Here is a 22,218-nt window from a genome sequence, read left to right on the forward strand (position 1 = left end):
ACTTTACCACTGAACCACATCCCCAGCCCTTTTCTTATTTTACATTTTATTTATAGTCACCCCTTTTGATGTTTGCCATAAAAATCCACGTGTACAGCTCAACTCTTGCTGAGTTGCTCAGGGCCTTGCTAAATTGCTAAGGCTGGCTTTGAACTTGTGATCCTCCTGCCTCAGCCTCCAGAGCCAATTGGGATTACAGGCGTGCTCCACCACTCCCAGCAAGAGAGCCTCACATTTTACTTAGGGACCACAAGTGGGGCAGGGAGGAAAATTGGAAGGGATTAAACAGTTAACAGTATGCATCATGTATGTCGGTCCTGCTCTGCGGTATGTAGAGGCAGTGACCCCAGTGCAGCAATAGATGAAGTCTTTTTTCTTGAGTAGAATTGTAGTTTGTAGGGCAGAAATCTGTAAGGAGTACCCTGTCCCCAGCTTAGTCTTTTTCTTTTATTCCCCATTTAGAGTAGCAGGACATACTCTGTTTTTCCAGAGAAAGACATCTTAATGAGCGATCACAACAGAAATACAACAACCCTTGACCCAGCATTATGATACACAGAATGGTTTCTCTACATTGAAAGTGTTTGCTGCTGTCCTTCCTGTGAAATAGTAGAGAACAAAGTCACTTGTCTGGCGGTATTACAGGGACTTGTGGAAAGCAAAGTTGCCAGAAACGTGTGCTATTCCAAAACATACCAAATCGGAAGGCTCTGGAGTCCAGGCTGTCTTGAGAACTGACGATTCTGTTGTAAAGAATAACGTTCAGCAGCACTTAGGACCCTCAGAGATGGAGGGACGTGGTTCTGTTGCCTCCCAAGGAAATCGCATCTGCTTTGTGTTCCCTCGTTGTGTGCACAATGCTCCCCAGTCACCATTAACCAGGAGCTTCCAGAGTTTTCTTACCTGTGCAGTGTCAGGGCAGAGGCGGTGTCATGTGTTCTGCCCTCTCCTCATCTGCCTGTTGAGTGATAATAGAATCATGCATTCTTCTATTGGATCCTCCTCAGCTTGTTTTTCCACATGGAGTCCTTCATTTGATTTGCCTCCAGTATTTTTTTCTCCAGTGATTGGAAGGAGACAGACATATCCAAAGCATCCTTACATAGGAAGCCAGAAAACAGCCTCCCGATATTTTCCCAAAGCTCCCTTTTAATGAGCTCGAATCCAAACATTTTGAACATTTTGACTTTCTTCTCTTCCTCCTCCACTCCCAGTAAAGCCTGTTGCCAGGAGAGCCTATCAGACCCTGACAGTCTTCTAAATTGTGGGGGTGTTTGCACACCTGGGAATTAGGAAGGTGGTATAATAGTATACTGAGTTATGATTTTTTTCTGACTTCTGGTGACATTTTTAATACTTACTGAAAGTGATTCTTCTAAAATACATTCCAGAACAAGCTGTGCTTTCAAGAACTCTCACTCTGCTGCAGACTCAAAGAACAGCTGGCCTCGGAGCCTTAGAGATGGCTGTGTTTGTGCTGGTGGTCAGGCTTCTTCATCTGAAACCACCTAACTCAGGGCTGCCAGGTCCCCATGCAAGGAGCCGAGACTGCTGGCCCATCCTTAGTGATGTGGACCATGCCTCTTTGAGTCAAAAAGAAACAATTCCTCTGGCCCAAGAACAATTACATGCCAGAAGTCAGTTTAGGAATATCCTTTGAAAAGAGTGAATGTTAGGTGAAATTGTCTTTTCCTGCAATGGAGAATGGTTTTTGAATGAGCATGGCTGCTTTGTCAGCCCAGTGCAGAGAGGAGGAAAACCTTTGCTACCAGAGCAAATTTTCTGTCAAAATTGCTACCATTAAGAGTGCAAGTTGATGGACTGGGGTCATAGCACAATGGTAGAGTGCTTACCTAGCATGTGTGAGGCACTGGGTTTGATTCTCAACACCACATATGCTGACCATAAATAAAATAAAGGTTCATGGACAACTAAAAAATATTTTTTAAAAAATGCAAATTGACACTTGTTTTACTGGAAAAGCAAGATACCAGCAAGTCAGAGAAGGCCAAGCCAGCCCTACTGTTGGGGATTTGGCCTTTGATTTTTATTGGCATGGCAAAGCAATATGACATTTATTTGAAGTGAGGGGAAAGCCAGGCACTCCAATTTTAGTTGGTCATGGAAAACAACTCAGTCCCTCGTCCATGCCAGACACTCTGGGGGAATGGCCCAGCTCTTTCTTGCCCAGGGAAGGCTGGATGTGACAGAGCACCCACAGCAGGGATTGGGGGTGTTCGGGTCGAGTAGGGTTTAGTGATTAGCCTCTGAGGCCCTGGGAATCAGGGGACTTCTGGTCAGATCCCAGCTCCCCTACTTCCTCCCTTGGACTTTGAGCACATGAGTTACTTCTCCATATCCTGCTGTAAAAGAGGGAGCACCTTCCTCTTAGGTTGGGAGGAATGGACACAGGGCAGACCAGGGACACTTTAGCAGCTGTTGGTGTGTAACTAGACTGAAGCATTGGCACAGGGTGAGTGGAGACCTGAAACTGAAATAGGCTTGTCATACTCAGAAAAAGGAGACAGGTAGTCCGGGCTAGCTGACCAACACCTTCCCTCCTTTCTGTGTAAGTTTTAACCCTTGTGTTACTTGGCTGTTTTCTTGGTGCTTCCCCTGGCACCTGTCCTAGCAAAAAACCTCTGCTCTGGGTGCCAGTGCACCAATGGGGGAGAAAGAAAAATCACCCAGGTCCCTCGGCTAATTTGCTAGATTAGTTCTTTGCTGTGAAACTGGAGTCAGAGGGATGAGCTTTCATTTCTCCTAATGAAAGTGCAGACTGTAAAGCTGACTCTCCTTCTGGGTCCTTTTCCCAGAGGAACCATTCAGCAACCCACCCTCAGTGGGAGCCTTCCGCACTCTGCTGAATGAAATTGAAACTGTGATTGCACTTCAGTGAGGTCTGTGAATAGAGCTTTGTCTGAAGCGTTGGTGCTGCACATGGTCTCTGTCTCCCAGTGCCGTGCGTTTGCAAAGAGGAGATTGGGATCGGCGGCTCTTATTTTAAAGCCAAGAAATAAGCTGGGAACCTTGCTCCACAAATGTCCTGAATTTGATGTGTTTGACCATGATTTAAAGAGAGGACGTTCTTGGCTATTTACCCTTTTATCTGATGTGTTCTTATTTTTGTGTAAAAAGAAAAAAAGACAAAAAAGAATGATAAAGAATATCTTTCACTCACTGTAACTGCCACATGACAAGACAACCTATTGAAAAGCTAACCAATTCAATCAAGCATTGTTTGGTCTATAAGGCACCAAGTAACCAGTTTGACAGTTTGTGTTCCCCCAACCCCCCAAGTGAATTGGCTTATTTCATTGGATTCAGTGAATTGGCTGGTTGTTGTGGCTTTGTGTGGACACAGCTCTCATTTTGTGAGGCCTAGAGTGGAGTTAAAGTTTCTAGTGTGAATAAAAACCAGCTGGAGAAGTGGACTGCTTGCTCCCCTTGGAGGGATATTGATTTGATAGACAAGCTGAATGCTATGAGACTGAGTTCTTTATAACCTGCTCAGGAAAGACTCAGTGTGTGCTTCAGAAAAGGCTAGCCCTACTCGGTGAGATGGTGGTTGTTTGCCTGATTTGGAGTGGTGCTGGGGATTGGACCCAGGGAGCTCTACCACTGAGCTCCATTCCCAGGTCCTTTTTATTTTATTTTGGAACAGGGTCTCCCTATGTTGCCCAGGCTGGCCTTGAACTTGTGATTCTCCTGCCTCAGCCTCTCAAGTGCCTGGGATTACAGGTGTGTGCCACCATGCATGACCATCAGAGCTGAGATATTTGAACCCAGTCTCCTGATTTCTACTCCCACTGGGTTTTTAGAGTTGAATCCACAAGAAAGCTGCTAATATTCAATGGTCAGGTGCTAATATTCAGTGATCAGTTACCACTCAATCCATTCAATTTGTCCATTCAAACAAAGGACCTTAGTTATCTATAAACAAAGTCCATTTCCCCACACTGTTCCCTAAGAATGGCATGATGCTGTATTTGTTTCTGGTATTAGAGTCTAGCTGAATAGAAGACAAAAGTGGCATGGAGACCCTGAAATAGCCACTGGAACTTTGAGAAATTGTTTCAAACTGGTGTCACTGGGTTCTCCGTTTATTTAAACCTGAAGAGCTTCTGTATCATGTTTTGTGATAAAAGTAGACTATATTTTAACTATCTGCCTTAGCTTTCAGCACACACCTGTGCTTAAAATAAATAAATAAAATTACAATAGGCAACCCAAATCTGTTTTTTAAAGAACAGAGAATTGTGGTGATGCTTCACTGAGCTAACTTGTTCTCTATACTTGGTGATGCTGAAATACCTTTGCAGGGATCCAGATGATTTCAACTTTAGTCAGGAATTAACTCTGCTTCCAAAGGGAAGGACTTATACATGAATTCATCCAGTGTTCAGGAAGAGGCAAACAAATAAAGAAGGGGCCACAGTGCTGGGAAGTGCAGCATCAACGTGCGTAGAATTCCAGGCAGGGCATTGAGCATGTCTGGATCTCTCAAGCCCTCCTCTCTGTTTAGTCCTTAGTTGTACTGGCCATGAATTGAGTCAGTGAGAGTAACAGGAATGGAGCAGTTTTGCCAGGCTTCATGCCTTTCTAGAGCAAAAAGCTATGATCTCTATATGGGGCCTGTGGTGGATGACTGACCTTCCTTTATTTTCTCATCCTTCAGGAGGCCTAAATGGTAGGAAGGCCAGGACTTCATGCCCCTTCCTCTTCGTTCCTAGAAATGCTCTCAGCTAGTGAGTGACTGAATCATGCTACTAACTGCCAGCCTGAAGGAGACCAAATCTGAACATTTGTCCTTAAAGAATAGACTTCTCCAGCAAGAATTAGTCTGCCCACAGGTTTTATCTTAAACTTGAACTTGGATTTATTCTGAGCCAGTAGCAGGAGGACATTTGGGGCATAAGCGAGCAGCAAGAAGGTCCTTTTGAAAATGAGAGAGTAATTGCTGATCAGAGATGCAGTGTTGATTGTAGAATTTGGAAGAAGCTTGAGTAATGTTGTTTGTGGAATTTTTCAGTTTTTCTAAAATTGCTTCATTACAGTTAGTCCAGAGTATGTCACCACACAACCTGGCAAGCCTTGTGTGTGACCCGCTGGGGCTCTGCTTCTGTTGGTTTCCCTTTCCTCCCCATTCAGATAACACCATCCCTTTTCCAGACTGTGTTCTGTATATTGTATTCTGCCATTAAAAAAAAAAGTTGCATATCCAAAAACCTGCATTCTCATTTTTTTGTTTGTGGTAGTAGGGAGTGAATGCAGGGGCATTTTACCACTGAACTACATCCCCAGCCCTTTTTATTTTTTATTTTGAGGCAGAGACTCCCTAAGTATCTGAGGCTGGCCTTGAACTTGGAATTTTCCTACCTCAACATCCTGAGTAGCTGGAATTGCAGGCGTGCAACACTGTGCCTGGCTGGATTCTGTTTTTTATTGTCTTTTTTTTTTTCCTCAATTGTAGGTGGACACAATACCCTTTATTTTATTTACTTATTCTTATGTGGTGCTGAGGATTGAGCCCAGTACCTCATATATACCAGGCAAGTGCTCTACCTTTGAACCACAACTCCAGCCCCTTTTTATTGTCTTTGTTAACTACATTACCAGCATTTAAAAGGTTATGCTAGCCAGGCATGGTGGCACACACCTGTAATCCCAGTAGCTCGGGAGGCTGAAGCAGGAGGATCACAAGTTAAAAGCCAGCCTCAGCAATTTAGTGGGGTCCTAAGCAACTTAGCAAGAGCCTGTCTCAAAATAATAAATAAAAATAGCTGGAGATGTGGCTCAATGGTTAAGTGCTCCTGGGTTTAATGCCTGGGAGACTATGCTAGTTGGTATACAACTCTAGTTATCATATGATCTGAAATAGGTACTTAGACATGTATAAGAGTATTTATGGAGAGCAGAAGAAAATATTTGAAGTTGACAACTTGAGATCACTAAGGAGCTATGCCCACTGTTCACAGAAAATAGATTATTGCCATGTACAGACAGAGAAACAACATGTATCCCATTTGTTTACAATTTTATAAAAAAAGAAAAAAAAAGAAAAAAAAAAAAAAAAAAAACAAGTTTAAAAAAAAAAAAAAAAAGAAAATAGATTATTATTATCCAGAGAGGGTGACTGGCCTCTCTACTGGAGGCCTGGAACTGCCTGTGTACTAACAGTCCTCCTGGCCTTTTGCTTTGTCACTCAGTTAGTTCTTACCTGTGTGATGTCCAGGTCAGCTGTTCTTGGGGCTCCATCTTTTACCAGTCAGAGAGTAAGCTCATCAAGGTGAGAGGTGACTTTGGTCCTGGTATTATCTTTGCCACCACTTCCTTTAATGACCTTGAATAATTCATTAAAAAAGAAAAACACGGGGCTGGGGAAATAGCTCAGTCGGTAGAGTGCTTGCCTTGCAAGCACAAGGCCCTGGGTTCGATCCCCAGCACTGCAAAAAAGAAAAAAGAAAAGAAAAACACCAGGGGCTGGGAATGTAGCTCATTTGGTAGAGTGCTTGCCTAGCATGCACAGAGCCTTGGGTTCAATCCCCAGCACCACAAAATAAAAAAAGAAAGAAAGAAAAGAAAAACACCAAGATCCCTGCCTTCTAAGAACTTAGCCCAGTAGAAAAATAGTTGTGTGTGTGTGTACCTTACTCAGTGCCTGTAGAGTGACAGAGGGAATTAACCATTTCATCTGGTTTTTTAAAAGAATTTTTGATACAGTACTACCCAAGTGTGAACAAGGCCCTCTGAGCCTCTTGTCAGTGAGAGCAGAACATGAAAGGAGAAGAGATCTGCACCCAGGCAGCCCTTACCCAAGCATGGAAGCAGGGAAGGAATATTGGTCAGGTGCATTATTGGAAACTGTTCAGCATACTTGTTGAGATTCCACTGCACATCAGACTCTCAATTCCAAATGTCTTCTAGACTTAAGGAAGGACCCCTTCTCCTGTCTCTTCCTTATTCCTTGGCTGACATTCTACCCTTTATCTTACCCCTGTGGGCTTGGAAAGGCTGTGGGGTAGGTTTACACCCCAGTAGGGAGCAGAGGCAGGTGGTGAATGTAGTTTCCTACTTTACCACAGTCTTGAGTTTTGCGTTTATGCCCTATTTCTCAAAAACCCAGAGGCCAGGGGCTCATTCCAATAATTTCTTGCCCCAAATGCAGCATTGGCATAAACCATTGTTTATAAGCTTTGACACATGATCAGTTTAAAGACTAAGAAGTAGGCATTTCTTTTTAATTTTTTAAAAATATTTTTTGTTGTCAGTGGACCTGTATTATATTTATTTATATGTGGTACTGAGAAGTCAAGGTGAAGGTGATCCATGCTTGTCCAGCCCTGTGTCTGGGCCGTGACATTTCATCATGGAGGGAGGAGGTGGACTTTGGCAGTCATCAGTGACAGCACTGTGCACACTGGGCTGGAATCTCTCCAAGCCTCCCTCTGGACCATGCATCTGACCTTACCTTTCAGGGTGGTGGTGAGGTTGACATAACTGCAGGTCACTCAGTACTCACGTGGATCACTGTTCCATTTTTGACCCAGTTGTACCCTACACTTTGAGGCACAGATGTGTAGATGGTTCTCATGGGTTGGTTGTCATGGCTGGCTAGATGCTTTTTCAGGTCAGCCCACTGAGTGAGTATCCCCCAAAGAAGATGGATGTTGAGTTAGTGTCACTTTATCTTCTCTAAGCACCTGCTGCAGAGAATGTTCCCCATGACTCTGTGATGAGGGACACATATCTGACTGGGAACAGGAGACTTCTGGCAGGCCACTCAAGAATGGCATTTCCAGCTGAAGTGTGCCCAGTAATCTTTCAGACGCCTGAAGTGTCAGTCACTGTATCTGCAGTCTGACTCCACCCTTGGCACATGCCACAAACTCCTGATTTCCATTCTAGGCAGGTTTAGAATTAGTTGTACAAGAATTCATTTCCTAATTTTGTGACACCCTAAAGAGTCTACAGTTATCTCAAGGATGTATTGCACATTCTGCAAACCAAAGTTTAACTCTTTTCTTAAAAGTTGAAAGGGTGGGGAAAATCCATCTCCTTTAGCAGGAGGTTGATGGTATTGCAGAGCTTGGTCTCCATTTCTACATTCATGAGCTGAGGATTGCACTAGTGTTGGACTTTTTGAGGTGAAAGAAATCAGCAGCTGTCTGATTTAACCTTCCATCTCTCTCATCTCTCTCAACAAGACCCCTTTGGGGGGCTGGGGAGATAACTCAGTCGGTAGAGTGCTTGCCTTGTAAGCAGAAGGCCCTGGGTTCAATCCCCAGCACCCAAAAAAAAAAAAGACCCCTTTGGAAGCCATTTGGACATACTTATCATAGTGCCCCATTCTTTCCTTTTCCAGCTTAGAGGTCTTTGATATTTTATATGAGGCTATCTATTGCCATTAGAAGTTCTCCAGATGCTCCGTGTTCATTTATCCCACGAACTTCCACAAGGAGGCTGTACACGGAAGTGATTGAGAGCACAGGTTGTTTTGCAGTCACACCAACCGGATGGGAAAGCTACTGGAAAGTCCTAGGAAAATCCAGTGGTGCTTAACATCCACACCCACAGATCAGTTGTGAACTTGAGTGATGTAACACATGTAAAAGAACTTTGGGTCTGTTGCATAAAAGTATTCAGTTGACTAGAGCTAAATTTTCTTAGCCAACTTTGATAAAACATACCTGTATCATGTTTGGTCCTGAAAAGGTGAAGAAATATGAGATTAAAATTTATCTGGCTACTAGAACTGTCTAGAAGGCTTTATGTGATTAGGAGGCACTTCCTCACAGCTTCCCTTTTAGTTCCATTTTTCCCCCTTTACAACAGTTTACTTAGAAGTCTTAGTTTTACTGAAGAACAATGCTATTAGGTTAGTTTTGATAGGGAAATTTGGCAGGATTGATGAAAGAACATTGTTTCAACACAGATGGTTGACTTTAGTTAATCGTGCTCCAGAGCTAACCTTTCAAATGTTAGGGAAGTTTTCAGGGAGAGGCTTGCTTGATGCATCTGGTTGCAACAATGTGTAACAACAGTACTCAGCCCTTCTCTTTCCTTTGTAAGAACTCTGAGTTTATTGGATGACCACTGTGTACAAGGTGCTGAGCCACTTCCGTAACTCATATCATTTAACCCTCATGACTGCCTTGTCACCAGACTCCACCTCACATAGGTAGATATGGCACATTATTTGACTCAGTTCACAGAATTTGTCAGAATTCTGACTCGGGTCTGTTAGACTTCAAAGCTTAAGTTTTTCTTTTTTTCTTTTCTTGGGGGGGGGGGTCTGTGTTCAGTGGTTCTGCACATTGAACCCAGGGGCACTTTACCACTGAGCCACATTCCCAGCCCTTTTTATTTTTATTTATTTATTTATTTTTGAAATATGGTCTCTAAGTTGCTTAGGCTGACCTTGAACTTGTGATCTTCCTGCCTCAGCTGTCCAAATGGCTGGAATTACTGGTGTGTACCACCACACCCGATTCAAAACTTAAATTCTTTATGGTGTACTTTACACAAGTAAAATATGCTGGGCAGTCTGTCTAGATTGGTTAAATTGTTTTCTGTAAAAACAGATAGTCTATCACTAACTTTCTTTCACCTACTTCTTTGGTTAAAAGTCCAAAGTCAGAGCCTGTTTGACTAAGGGACCACATCACAGGTTTTGGCCAGCAGTGGGCAGGGCCAGGCCTTGTGGCTTATCTAGTTAGTTCTTCTCCAGGACCCCAGTGTCCTCCATGTTGAACCATCAGGATGTGTGAAGATAGGCTTCTCTTTGCCTTTAGTTTGTTCTCTGAAGTATTACCAACCAGCAACCAAGAAATGGACTTGTTTTTTTTTTTTTTTTTTTTTTTTTAGTTTGCATTGTTATCTTTTTTATTACTTATTTATTTATTTTTATTACTGGAGATTGAATCCAGGGCATTTTTTCCACTAAGCTACATCCCCAGCCCATTTTCTTTTTAATTTTGAATCAGAGTCTTACTAAGTTGCTGAGGCTGGCTTGGACTTGCAGTCCTCCTGCCTTGGCCTCTGAGTCACTGGGATCATAGCTATGCCCCACCACGCCTGGTGTGTTTTCTTTTTTACTACTCATTTGCACAGGACATTATCAAAGAATCTCAAGACTAAGTTGGGCATGGTGGTGTAGGTCTGTAATCCAAAATACTAACTCAGGAGGCTGAGGCAGGAGGATTGCACATTGAAGGCCTTGACAACTTAGCAAGACCCTGTCTCAAAATTTTTAAAAATTGAGCTAGGGATGTGGCTCAGTGGTAGAATGGTTGCATAGCATACATGAGTCCCTGGGTTTGCTACCCAACAATGGAGAAAAATAAATAAATTATTAAAATTTTTAAATTACCTAAATCTCTGAAATATAATTTATTTTTAGTATTAAGGAGATTAACAATAGTAGTCTCATTATTTGGACATCTTAGTTTCTAATAGCTCCTAATTAAAGACAATAATAAAGCAGGTATGGTGGCACACACCTGTAATCCCTGTGACTCAGGAGACTGAGGCAGGAGAATCGGAAAGTTCAAGGCCAGCCTGGGCAATTCAGCAAGGCACTGTCTCAAAATAAAAAGGGCTGGGGGTTTAGCTCAGTAGTAGAGCACCCATGTGTTAAATTGGGGGGGAAAAAAAGCTGACGTTTTACTCAGTGGTAAGGCACCTCTGGGTTTAATACCCAGTATTTGGCAGGGGCCAGTGCTGATGGGGAAGAATCTCAGACTAAACAGGAAGTGACTTGTTCCCTTATAAAGGGTACTAAAAAGAATGAGGATGGGCAGGGGAAGGGAAAGGAAAGGTCAACTGATGACCTGGCAGTTAGTTGTCTCCTTCAGTGGGTTTTATGTAAAGATCTCTAACTAGGTTTATGGCCTGTGTACATTTCCAAGTCAATCTGCCCTTCTACATTGATCTCATCAACTTGGAAATGAAACCAAATTGCTGCAGACACACCTGGGTGTGTTTACCTTGATACTATTTGGTTGCCCTCCTCTTTTTAGTAGATGTTTTAACAAAAGGTTAAGTACCTTTCTATGGCTTTAGGAAATTTACCATTTGTGTAGAGCAGGGTCACACCCTCATGTGAGCTTTCAAATGAAAGTGTTGAATAATTTGGAGCAGAATATCTCAGTATTAATAGTGTGGACTTTGAACAGACCTTCCTGGGTTTGAGTCCCAAGCACTGCCACTTACTCTAGGTTATTTAGGTACCTGAAACTTCTCCTTTGTGAAATTGAATCTTGTGAAATTTAAAGATTAAATTTTGAACTTGCATGGTACATAGTAGGTTCTCAAGTAGTTGCTGTTGCTGCTGCTGCTCATAAGGAAGATGACTTTGGGGAAAGAATAGACAAAGAAATATATTTGTCTTATTTATTAGTTGTCTTTACCCTTTTCTTATGTGGAAACCACTGGGAATTCACCCTAGACTAGTGTATCAAAGGGAATTCTTATTGGAGTTGTCAGCCCTAGCAGAGTTTACGTTGTACATCTTTTCTGAAAAGAGGAATTTATTAGTTTTCCGATCCAGCTTTTATCTTTTGAAGGTTTTAGCCATCTCTGAGAACATAATAACTTTATCCTTGTGGAGTGTTTGGAAAACTTCCTGTTTACTCCAGTTCATCCCTGATAAAGGATGTGGGTAGTCATCTTTTGTTATTTTATTAAATAAACTTGGCCTGCTTCTTATAAACATCTTTGTTCTAATAAAATGGTCTCAACACTCAAGGTGTGACTGTGTGGCAACCTTCTGGCATCTTTTCTGGTATTAGTAGGCCAGAAAATGCAAAATTACTGAGATGAGCAAGTGGGTCTTTTTCTCTTACTTGAAATCTTTCCATCGGTTCTACCTCACTGCATATTCCTCTCTAGAAGCTTTATTGATACACGACGATACTCACTTTATTTTTGTGCTTCCTTTTTCTTGGACAGAAACCAAAGCCCAAACCTCGACCGTCCATCACAAAGGCAACCTGGGAGAGTAACTACTTTGGGTGCCCTTAACAACTGTTGTAACTCCAGAGAAGCCGATCCCCATTTTATTGAAAGATGTATCGAGTACATTGAAGCCACAGGTGAGTCTGACCTTGCAGCATATGGGGCCTTCCACTGTCTACAGGAAACTTTATTGAGAACTAGGCCTTCTGGAGTTTCTGGAAACTATGGTGGTTTTTTGTGAGATGCTCTTGGAGAAAGAGCTCAGCATTCTGACAATGGAGGTGGGTCCTCCATTTTCATGCAGCAGCGAAGCTATTGTGTGGCATTTATTAAACTTCGCAGTATGTGGGAGCTGCTCTGTCTTCAGGACTGCAGTTGTGGTGGGTTAGGTCTCTCCTCTGGCCAGCTGTGCACCCAGCCAGACAGAGTGTATGACACTGCCTGTCACTTACCTGTGTTGCCTATAGATCTGTAAGCTCCTTTAGGGCAAGGAAAGGCATCTTTATCAACATGTTCTCCACGCTATGTTGGACACATAATGCATTTGGTTCATGCATAGTTGTGAGTATTACAGCCCCTGGTGGCATTGTTGAACAAAGTACCTGAGAATCGTGTATTGATAGGATGTTTTTTCAGAAGTAAAAAAAACAAAATGCTTGGATATCTTGTGCTCGTACGGCTGAATTTCAGCCACATTAACAACTTGGAGTTATCACAAATGCAGGCTGTCTTAAAATTTTCTGCAAGATTTTAGTTGTGTTAAAACAGTTTGTTTAGAGCTACCATGTGTCTCTTTGACCTCTAGTTTCACACCCTTTGTTCCCTGATTTTCTCCTGGATACTTTCAAAGCTGATGACCTTTGAAGAACAGGTGATGTACTGGGCACATACTCAGGCTGGTTCTGAGCATCAGTAGTTGAGCTCAAGCTAGGTGTGGTGGCACATGCCTATAATCTCAGTGACTTGGAGGCTGAGGCAGGAGGATTGCAAGTTCAAAGCCAGCCTCAGCAACTTAGCAAGGCTCTGTCTTAAAAATAAAAGATAAAAAGGGCTGGGGATGTGGCTCAGTGGTTAAGTACCCCTAGGTTCAAAAGTCAAGCTCAAAAAGTACAGGTTTATATTAATTTGAAAAAGGTAGGTATTTCTCCCTTAATGTTCTTTGTAACACCAGTGTTTTCTGTAATGATACGAAGTATCATGTGGTGTAGATAGCCCACCATCCTCTGACAGTCATTTCATCAGCAGCCTGTGAAGCTGAAGTGAATGTTAATATTTACTTAGGAAGTGCTCAATCAGGGAAGATAGCTTTCAAGTTGAAGTTCACCAAAGACTTTGTGGTTATTTCTAGGGTTTTCTACAGGATGGGTACCTACGGTTGAATCTCAGTAAGCACATTGCATAATCATAAGCAGATCTGCAACCCTGCTTAGTCCATTCTATACCCAAAACCTTGTCCATCCCTTGACACTGGTTTCATAGCAGTTTCTTCCTGGCACCTTCCACTCAGACAAGGAGAAAAATCTGCAGAAAGCAAATTTGAGTGGTTAAAGCCACTCCTTATTGACCTGCACTTTGGAGTTTGGGTTATTTTCATGCAGGGAGGTAGGACACCTTTTTTCCCTTACTTTTTCTTTTCTTTTTCTTTTTCTTTTTTTTTTTTAAGCTGTCAATGAATCTTTTTTTCAACTTTATTTTCATGTGGTGCTGAGGTTCGAACCCAGGGCCTCACACATGCCAGGCAAGTGCTGTACCACTGAGCCACAGCCCCAGTCCCCCTCCCTTAACTTTTTTATTTTGGAATACTTGATAACTGTAACAATTGTAAATTATAAAAACTCCCAATTTGACTAAATGTTAATTTTACCACATTTGCTATGTCATCCTTTCTCTGTATGTCTCTTTTTATTGTTCTTTCTATAAAATGTTCAAAAGTCACAGATAATGATGCACCTTACCTTCTAAATACTTGAGTGGATATACCTAAAAACATTCTCTTATGAAAATACTAAGCAGTTATCAAAATTAGGAAATTAACATTGATTCAGTGCTAATCTTATCTATAATCTGTAGATATTTTCATTTCATTAGTAATGTCTTTCGTAGCAGCATACAGAGATTATTTTGCTTCAAGACCTAATCCTGACCCTCATGTTGCATGTAGTTGTTAAATCTCTTTAGTCTCTAATCTGGAGCAGTTTGGTCTGTTTTTCATGACTTTGATCATTTAAAAAATACAGGTCGGTTCTTTTGTAGATGTCCTTCAACTTGGCTTTTGTTTTGTTTTGTTTGGATGTTTCTCATGATTAAATTTGGTTTTGTGCTTTGGGGCAGGAACAACAGGCAGTGATGGCATGTCGTTCTCAGTTCATCAGGAGGTGTGTGATGTTGCTTTTCCCATTACTGGAGCTGTTCACTTCTCTTAGTTGAGGAAGGTGGTGTCCGCCAGTCTGCTGCACTGGGTAGCTGCTCATTTCCCCTTTGACCTTATTATTTGTAGGGAGCTACTTAGAGACTGTAGAAGTAGTAGGTTTCTCTTAATGCTTTCACCCACTGTTGGATTTGCTCTTTTTTGAGGGGAAGTAGGTGTTGGGAATGGAACCCAGGGCCTCCCACATGCTAACCAAGCACTCTGCTACTGAGGTACAACCCCAACCATGACACACTAGTTGGAGCATCCAGCCATGACTTGCCTGGAACAGTGATCATGGGGTACTGTGCTCCTCACATGCCCTCTAGCTGAGCGTACTGGTGGGTTGACCTGCCTTGCCTGCCTGGCTCTCCAGCTTTCAACTCAGCATGATTAGATCTGTGCATCCTCTTTGAGAACACACCTCTCCCTGCTGTTCTAGTTGTGAATCCTTTCAGCCCTAAAGACCTGTTCCACCCTGCCCTCATTCCACCTCCAACCACCCCCAAGTTGTTCCTCTTAAAGCCCAGCTGGGCCTGGTGCGGTGGCACATGCCTGTAATCTCAATAGCTCAGGAGGCTAAGTTAGGGGGATCACAAGTTTGAGGCCAGCCTCAGCAACTTATTGAGGCTCTAAGCAACTTAGGGGAGACCCTGTCTCAAAAAAGGGTGGGGATGTGGTTAAGCAACCCTGGGTTCAAGCTCAGCTAGATTCTATCACTGCCTAAAAATGTTTGGAGCATCAAAGTCATCTCAAGACTCATCTGATAAGCCCCAAGTCTGTCAAATCTACTTGTCATCTCTTAACTTTTTCTCTCCACTTCATTTCTGCTGGCCCATCATCACTCCCTCCCCAGTCCATTCTCTTCTGGAAAACAGCTTCATGCTCCCTGGTTGCCTGCCAGGTGCATATCATGCTCCTGACCCCTCCAGCCCACTCCATGATGATTCTGTCTGCATTTTAAACAAGACATTGTTTTACAGTCATATTCCTCAGTTGCTAAATACGCTGTGAAAACATATTCTCCCCCACCCTCCCAGTACTGGTGATTGGAGCCAGGGGCGCTTTACCAGTCCTTCTGGTCTTCTGGTTGCCTAGGCTGACCTTGAACTTGCCATCCTTCTGCCATAGCCTCCTAAGTAACAGGGAGTACACATGTGCACCATTGCTCCCAGGCAACCATTTTTTTTTTAAAACAAAATTACTTTCATTGGCAAATAAAAATTAAATATATCTATTTCATACAACTTCTTTGAAAATATGGAAAACCTGACTGCCATATGCATTGTTGTATAATGTTGCATAAGTGACTGTAGCAGAGGACTGGGTGTAACTCAGTGGTAGAGTGCTTGCCTAGCACACAGGAAGGCCTGGACTCCAGTGCCATTACTGCCCCAACAAAATGACCATAACACAGATTGTTTAACCATGTAGCATTTTCTCCTGATGTACTTAAGAAGCAGAATAGCTAAGAGAGACCTTTTAAAGTAGTGACAAAGTGTCCAATTTGCATTTTAGCCTGGGTTACAATCTTTGCTCTGCCATCTGTTCATCTGTGGAACAAGGGGACGACAGGCCCTGCATCATAGAGGGCCATGAGGGCTTAGACAGGCCCACACACAGGGCATGTCATGGTACCTGGCCCACAGAAGTGCTCTCAGCAGCTGGTTACCACTGTTAGCTTCACCAGCAATGTGCTCTGTCTCCCTTCCCTTCATTTGAACTTCTGACTTTAAGTGTGAACACTCTCGGCTGTTTCCTTTCTTCCTCCAACTTTTCAATTCAAGGTTGGTAGCGTCTACTGAAACGTTGAAAGTTGTACTGTGGCACCTGGTATTCAGGTGGCTAATATTTCTCCACCTTTGTCCTTTTCTCCCCTTTTTATTGTTGTTAAACTATTTAAAGCAAAATGCAGATGCCATGTCACCTTACTATTAAAATCCTCAGCATATATCACTTAGTTTAGAACACTCTCCTCTAACTGCACTAACATTATCACTTTTAAGATTGTTATCCATGTACTTGTGGTATGGCTCAGTGGCAGAGAACTTCCCAAGCATGCACAACACCCTGGATCTATCCATAGCACTGGCCCCCCGCCCCTGCCACAAAAAAGTGTGCGCTCACATATATGTGTGTATGTGTGCTTATGCCTTGATTTAGTAGTTAATTGCATATTTAAATTTGCTCATTTGACTTAAATTTGTCATGTCTGAGTTATTTACTTCAGGATCTAATTAATATGCATAGTGTATCTTGGTTATTGCCTCTTTACTCCTTTTAGTCCAGAACAGTCCTCTCTGCCTTAAAAAAAAAAAGAAGAAGAAGAAGAAGAAGACCTTTTCTGAAGAGTCTAGACAAATTGTCTTGTAGAATGTTCCTTCATTGTCATGTGTTTTCTGAACCTGCCCATCAATCCTCAGGCCCCTCTAACTCCACTCTGGCTACCTCAAGAGTGTGGCCCCAGCTGAGCCCTCCAAGATACAGTGGACACAGGACTGCTGTCTTCCTTTACAGCCAGGATGCATCTGTGATTGGGCACAGGAGCCTCTGTTGATGGTGTTTAACAATTGAAACGAATTGTGTGTTGGTGTCTTCCTCAGCTCTGACTGACTTACAGCTGACTTATACTTGACTTTTCTTAGGGAAAGCAGGCCTCCTGTCCATCTTTCCCTCTCACTGATGGTAGACTTGACTTGCCATAGGACTGCACAGTTTCACACTGGGATTCAGGCAGGCACTCCTGGCTAATTGGTGATACCATTCCCAGTGAACCTTGTTTGTCAGGCTGGTCCAAGCAGTCCAGAGTCAGAAGTGATCACGTCCCTATTTTTGTGTCTGTCTCCTACACCTTGGCACTTAGACGCTTCTCCCAGCAAATGTAGCATCGCATCATCCCTTTTGAGGGACTGCTTGGGAGATTACACTCCTACTGGTAGTGTTGGAATGAACATTCGAGACTTAGGGCTTCCGATGCAACCATCTACCTCTCAACACAGCCAGCAACACAGCCAGTAGAAGTGTAGTAAACAGAGGAGAAAGAAATCTCATAGTGGAGAGGAAGGTGGCTTAACCATTTACAAATTAGGATGCTTGGGACATACCATCACTTTAGAAACAAGAGTAATATACTCACCATAAAGCAAGTTAACCATTATAGGTATGTATAATAGAAAGTGAGCATGGCTTAGAATTCCAGTCTCCAGATGTGATCTCCATTAATAGCTGGATTATGCTTTCAGCCATTGCTGGTCCCCCAGAAGATTTGAAAGCATGAGATCGTGTCTGTACCATTCTGCAATTTGTTATTTATTTTTAGACAGGGTGTGGTGTGCCTAGACTGGTCTTAAACTTGAGATCTTCCTGCCCCAGCCTCCTTGTTCTCTGGGATTACAGGCAGGTGCCCAGCTGTTTGTTTAACTTAACATTATATAACTTGAACGGCATCTTCTCAATTCCATCTTTAGGTAAACTGAATTCTAGATATTAGGACTGGGTGTTGGGTATCAGACTCATGGTCTTCCTCATACTAAGCACATGCTCTACCACTGAGCCACACTTTCAACCCTGTGCTATATGTTTTGATTGGAGAAGAAGGCAGCAGTTAGTGTCAGAAGGAAGTCCTGGGAGTGTGGGGAGAGAAGCTTTGTTTGCAGAGGGGGCATGTGGCAGATTCCTGCAGTTGCTGTGCCACTCCCACTCCCACTAAAAGGAAAACACAAGAAAAAGGATCCTGGCTTTCTCACCTCAAAATTTGCCGCTTCTTCTGGGTATGTTAGTGCACACTCCTAGTCTCAGCAACTTGAGAGACCAAAGCAGGAGAATCTCAGCCCTTAGGAAGACCCTGACTCAAAATAAAAGGGCTGGGGTTGTAACCCAATGGTATAGCAGTCCTGAGTTCAATCCCCAGTACTGAGGGAAAATTTTTTTCTTTCTCTCTCTTTTTTTTTTTTTTTTTTTTTTTTGCCACTCTTGTTATTTGTAACCTAGGTCCTAATTGAGGCTCTTCTTCCCCTTTACTTTTTTCCTTAAGTTAGTTCACAACATTGTGGGTGCAGATTGGTTCTGTTTGCACCTGTCTTTTTCCCTGAGCTTTGTGACAAGTTCATTTGTTCCTGTTTCATATTTCCTGAAATAGGGATATGTTTGAGCAGTCACCAGTAGGTAAAACAGCTTTCAGATTGATCTGCAGATGGTTTTAGGCCAGCCCAGGTCTGGAGACAGCCTCTGTGCTTGCTGTGCTAATAGGGCCTAGGGTATTAGGTTTTCACTCTCTCAGCTCTGGTTACATAGAAAGGTCAGAAGAGGGCATGTTACTACCACAGCTGCTCAGGGACCTCCACAAGAGCAGTGGCAGGGTAGGGAAAGCCTGGGAGGCAGAAAACTTACTACTTCTGCCTCAGAAAAAAATTATTTTTTCCCTTTTCTTCCAATTCCTTCTACATGGAAAATTGTTTGAGGCCACAGTCATTGCTCCCTTCTAGAGAAGTATGACTTCTAAGTGACAGAACATTGGCTGAGCTAATGTGAGCTCTTTGATACATGTCCAGGAAGTAGGAATATTGGATTCTAGGCAGTTTATCTCACTAGTGTGGGGTGAGGGGTTACTTTTAGAGCCTGTTCACCATTCTCCTGAGAATACTTGCTCAGGATAAAGTTCGCCATCTCTACACCTTCTGGTGGCCACAGACTAAGGTCTTAAAGCCTAGGCCTCAGCCAGGTGCAATGGCTCACACCCTTACATAAGCCTAGCTGCTCAGGAGACTGAGGCAGGAGGATCTCGAGTTCAAGGTCAGCCTTGGCAACTTAATGAAACCCTGCCTCAAAATCAACGGGGCTGCGAATGTGGCTTAGTGGTAGAGCGTCCTTGCTAGGTTCAATTTCCAGTGTTACAAAATAATCAGTAAAGCCAAGGTCTCGAGCCAAATTTTGAGTCAAGGTTCCTGCAGTTCAGGAATCCCCTGAGGGAGCCTCCAGTTGTTCTGCTGCACAGGTCTTAGCATCGTGGAGACCCAGCACTTGGTGCTCTGCTTGTCCTGACCCTGTTGCACTTGTCCCTGACCTTAGCCTCTGCTCAGCCTCACATTGTAACCTTTTAAAAATAGCATTCTGTAGGCTTGGTTTCTTTGAATGATGTGGGAGACCAAACCTCTTCCTGCCTTTCAGTAACTTACATTTTTTCTTTCGTACTGGTGAACAGTGACAAAAAATGATTTCTTGTTCTGCTAGTCCTTTTAATTTCTTTGCTTACTGACAGGCAACCATATCCCACCCTTCTAGTGAGTGCTGAAGAGCTGAGAACAGCAGCTGTTCTACAGAGAAGCAGTTTCATTGGGCATAAGGCGCCTGTTTGATATCTTAATTATCATGTATTCAGACAATTCTGTATAACTAACTAGTAGGCCAGTTTAGTTAGTGCATCTTAATTTCAGTTAGTCTCCATGCAGTATAAAACTTCCTAAAGTCAAGGGTGACTGGCAGCTGTTGAAGATAATAATGTCAAAGACGTTTGCCAGCACGTGCACTCACCCCAGGTTCTGGTTCTTAAACAATTGTGGAGTGTTGCTGTGACCCTAACATTGTTTAATGCACTTGGTGTATGCGATCTCATTTCATAAGAGATTGTTCTGTTGCTTTAAGAACCCAGGTGTGGTGGGAAGCTGGCTCTTGGGAGGACATCAGGAATATCCTTTTTTGGAGGGGCAGTTATTGTAGGGAGGACCCCAATGCCAGTGAAGTATAGGGTTAGACTCACTGGAGAGAAGGTGGTAGCATTACCAACCCCCCCACCCCCGCGCCCACCCACACCACACTCTCTTGCAAGGAATCCGCCACAAAACCTGGTGACAGAACCGCGACTCTGCCTCTCAGGGCCGTAGGCACAGCATTAAAACTGAAGCATGTTTGTCTTCAAAGCTCTTTGCGGGGGGGCCTAGAATTGAGTCAGGCAACCCTGCCTTGAGGTGTCAGTGCCAGCACTTAGCAGGCTGCAATTCAAGTGGCACTTACTTGATCTGCTTTCCAGGGGCACTGCCCCTTGATATCAGGTCATACATGAACACTCTGATCCCTGGTTAAGTGTGGAAGTCCCAGATACAGGACCAGGTGGTTATAGGAGGCAAACTTCCTGACATTTCATTAGCAGGTCTAAAAATAATTAGCTTACCATCTTTTGGTGTGAAGGGGGATGGCATATTTCATTCATCCAACTAGTATTTATTGAATGTTTTTGTTAATTAAGTGCCTGCTTTGTGCTGGGTGCTGCACTGAGCTTATGTTGTCCTCTTGATGTGTAGGGTGGGAGAGATGAGCATAGTCAGGCAAGGAGCATTATTGGATTTTAAAATCATTAGGCAATAAAATGACAGGACCAAGTGTTAGTAAAGAGATGAAGCAATTAGCATCCCCACAGACACTGCCGAGGGAATGGTGATAAAAGCATAGGATCTCTTTAGAAAACTCTTTGGCAATTTATTAAAAAGTTAAGCAGCTGGGTGCCATGGTGCACACCTATAATCCCAGTGGCTTGAGAGACTAAGGCAGGGGATCACAAGTTCAAAGCCAGCCCTGGAACTTAACAGGTCCTAAGCAACTTAGCAAGGCCCTATGTCAATATAAAATATATTTTAAAAAAGGACTGGGCTCAGTGATTAAGCACCCCTGGGTTTAATCCCTGGTACCAAAAACAGTTAAGCATTCACTTGACCCTCCTCTTCTAGGTATTTGCTTAAGATAATTTAAAACTTACATTCACACAGACTTATTACACTTAGCTGTTTCTAACTGCTTTGTTTCTGAGAGCCCCAAACTGGAAACCAGCCAGTGTCCCTGTGAATAAACAGATGTGGTTCATCCGTCCAGTGGAATACTACTACCCAGAGATCCAGAGGAGTTAAGTACTGTCACTTACCAGCAATATGGTGTGGCCTCAGTCATTCTGCTAGAGCAACAGAAACCAAGCACCAAAAAAAAAAAAAAAAAATGACAGAAATGATTCCATTTCTGTAAATTTCTGTAAAATGAAAACTAACCTGTAGTGTCCAAAGCAGATCAGTGGTAGTCTGGAAGCTGGGGCTGTGAGAAGAATTGATTGCAAAGGGGCCTGAGGAAACTTTGAGGGTCATTGTAGTGTTCCCTGTCTTGATTGTGTTGATAATTTTTCCCATGTATATGTTTCAAAATTATCAAGTCGTGAACTGTAGACAAACTGCTTCCTGAGTTATGGGGAATTTCCAGACCAATACTTGTTCATAATTTATTTATCTGTTGCCATAAATCAATATTTATTGCCATGATTATAAGTAAATGGCACCAGGGGTGCTTAAAATTTACTCACACACACACCCAGGGATGCTCTACCTCTGAGCTGCATTCCCAGCTCATTTTGTTTTGACACAGGATCTTGCTAAATTGCCCATGCTGACCTAATTTCCAGTTCTCCTGCCTTGGCCTCCTGAGTCACTGGGACTACAGGTGTGTGCTGCTACATCCAGCTCCTGGGCAGTTTCAGATATTTTCTTTTTTCTTTCTTTTTTTAAATTTTTGTTTTGTTTTGTTTTTAATATATACATATGGATTTTAATTGTAGATGGGCACAGTAGCTTTTATTTATTTATTTTTATGAGATGCTGAGGATTAAACCCAGTGCCTCACATGGGCCAGGCAAGTGCGGTACCATGGAGCCACAACCCAGCCCTCAAACATTTCTTATGAAGGATAACATACATTTTTAAAAGTGCACCCATCATAAGTACAACCAATGACTAGCCACAACCTGAAACACACGTGTACAGCCAGTTTCCAGGTAGGAGCAGATGACTGACCCCTTAATGGTTTCTTTTCTCAATAAGGAT

At 42.9% G+C, this 22,218-nt stretch overlaps 1 protein-coding gene across 1 annotated transcript in view; it reads left to right on the forward strand.

Annotated features, from left to right (window-relative positions):
- Arhgap35 (Rho GTPase activating protein 35) overlaps positions 1 to 22,218 on the forward strand; it is a 110,408-nt gene that overhangs the window by 48,131 nt on the left and 40,059 nt on the right. The window contains 3 exon segments of the mRNA XM_047527659.1: positions 11,953 to 12,013; positions 12,016 to 12,054; positions 12,057 to 12,095. Of these exon segments, the coding sequence (XP_047383615.1) occupies positions 11,953 to 12,013; positions 12,016 to 12,054; positions 12,057 to 12,095 (139 nt within the window).

The sequence above is a fragment of the Sciurus carolinensis genome, chromosome 16, assembly GCF_902686445.1.
Source record: "Sciurus carolinensis chromosome 16, mSciCar1.2, whole genome shotgun sequence".
Lineage (NCBI taxonomy): Eukaryota > Metazoa > Chordata > Mammalia > Rodentia > Sciuridae > Sciurus > Sciurus carolinensis.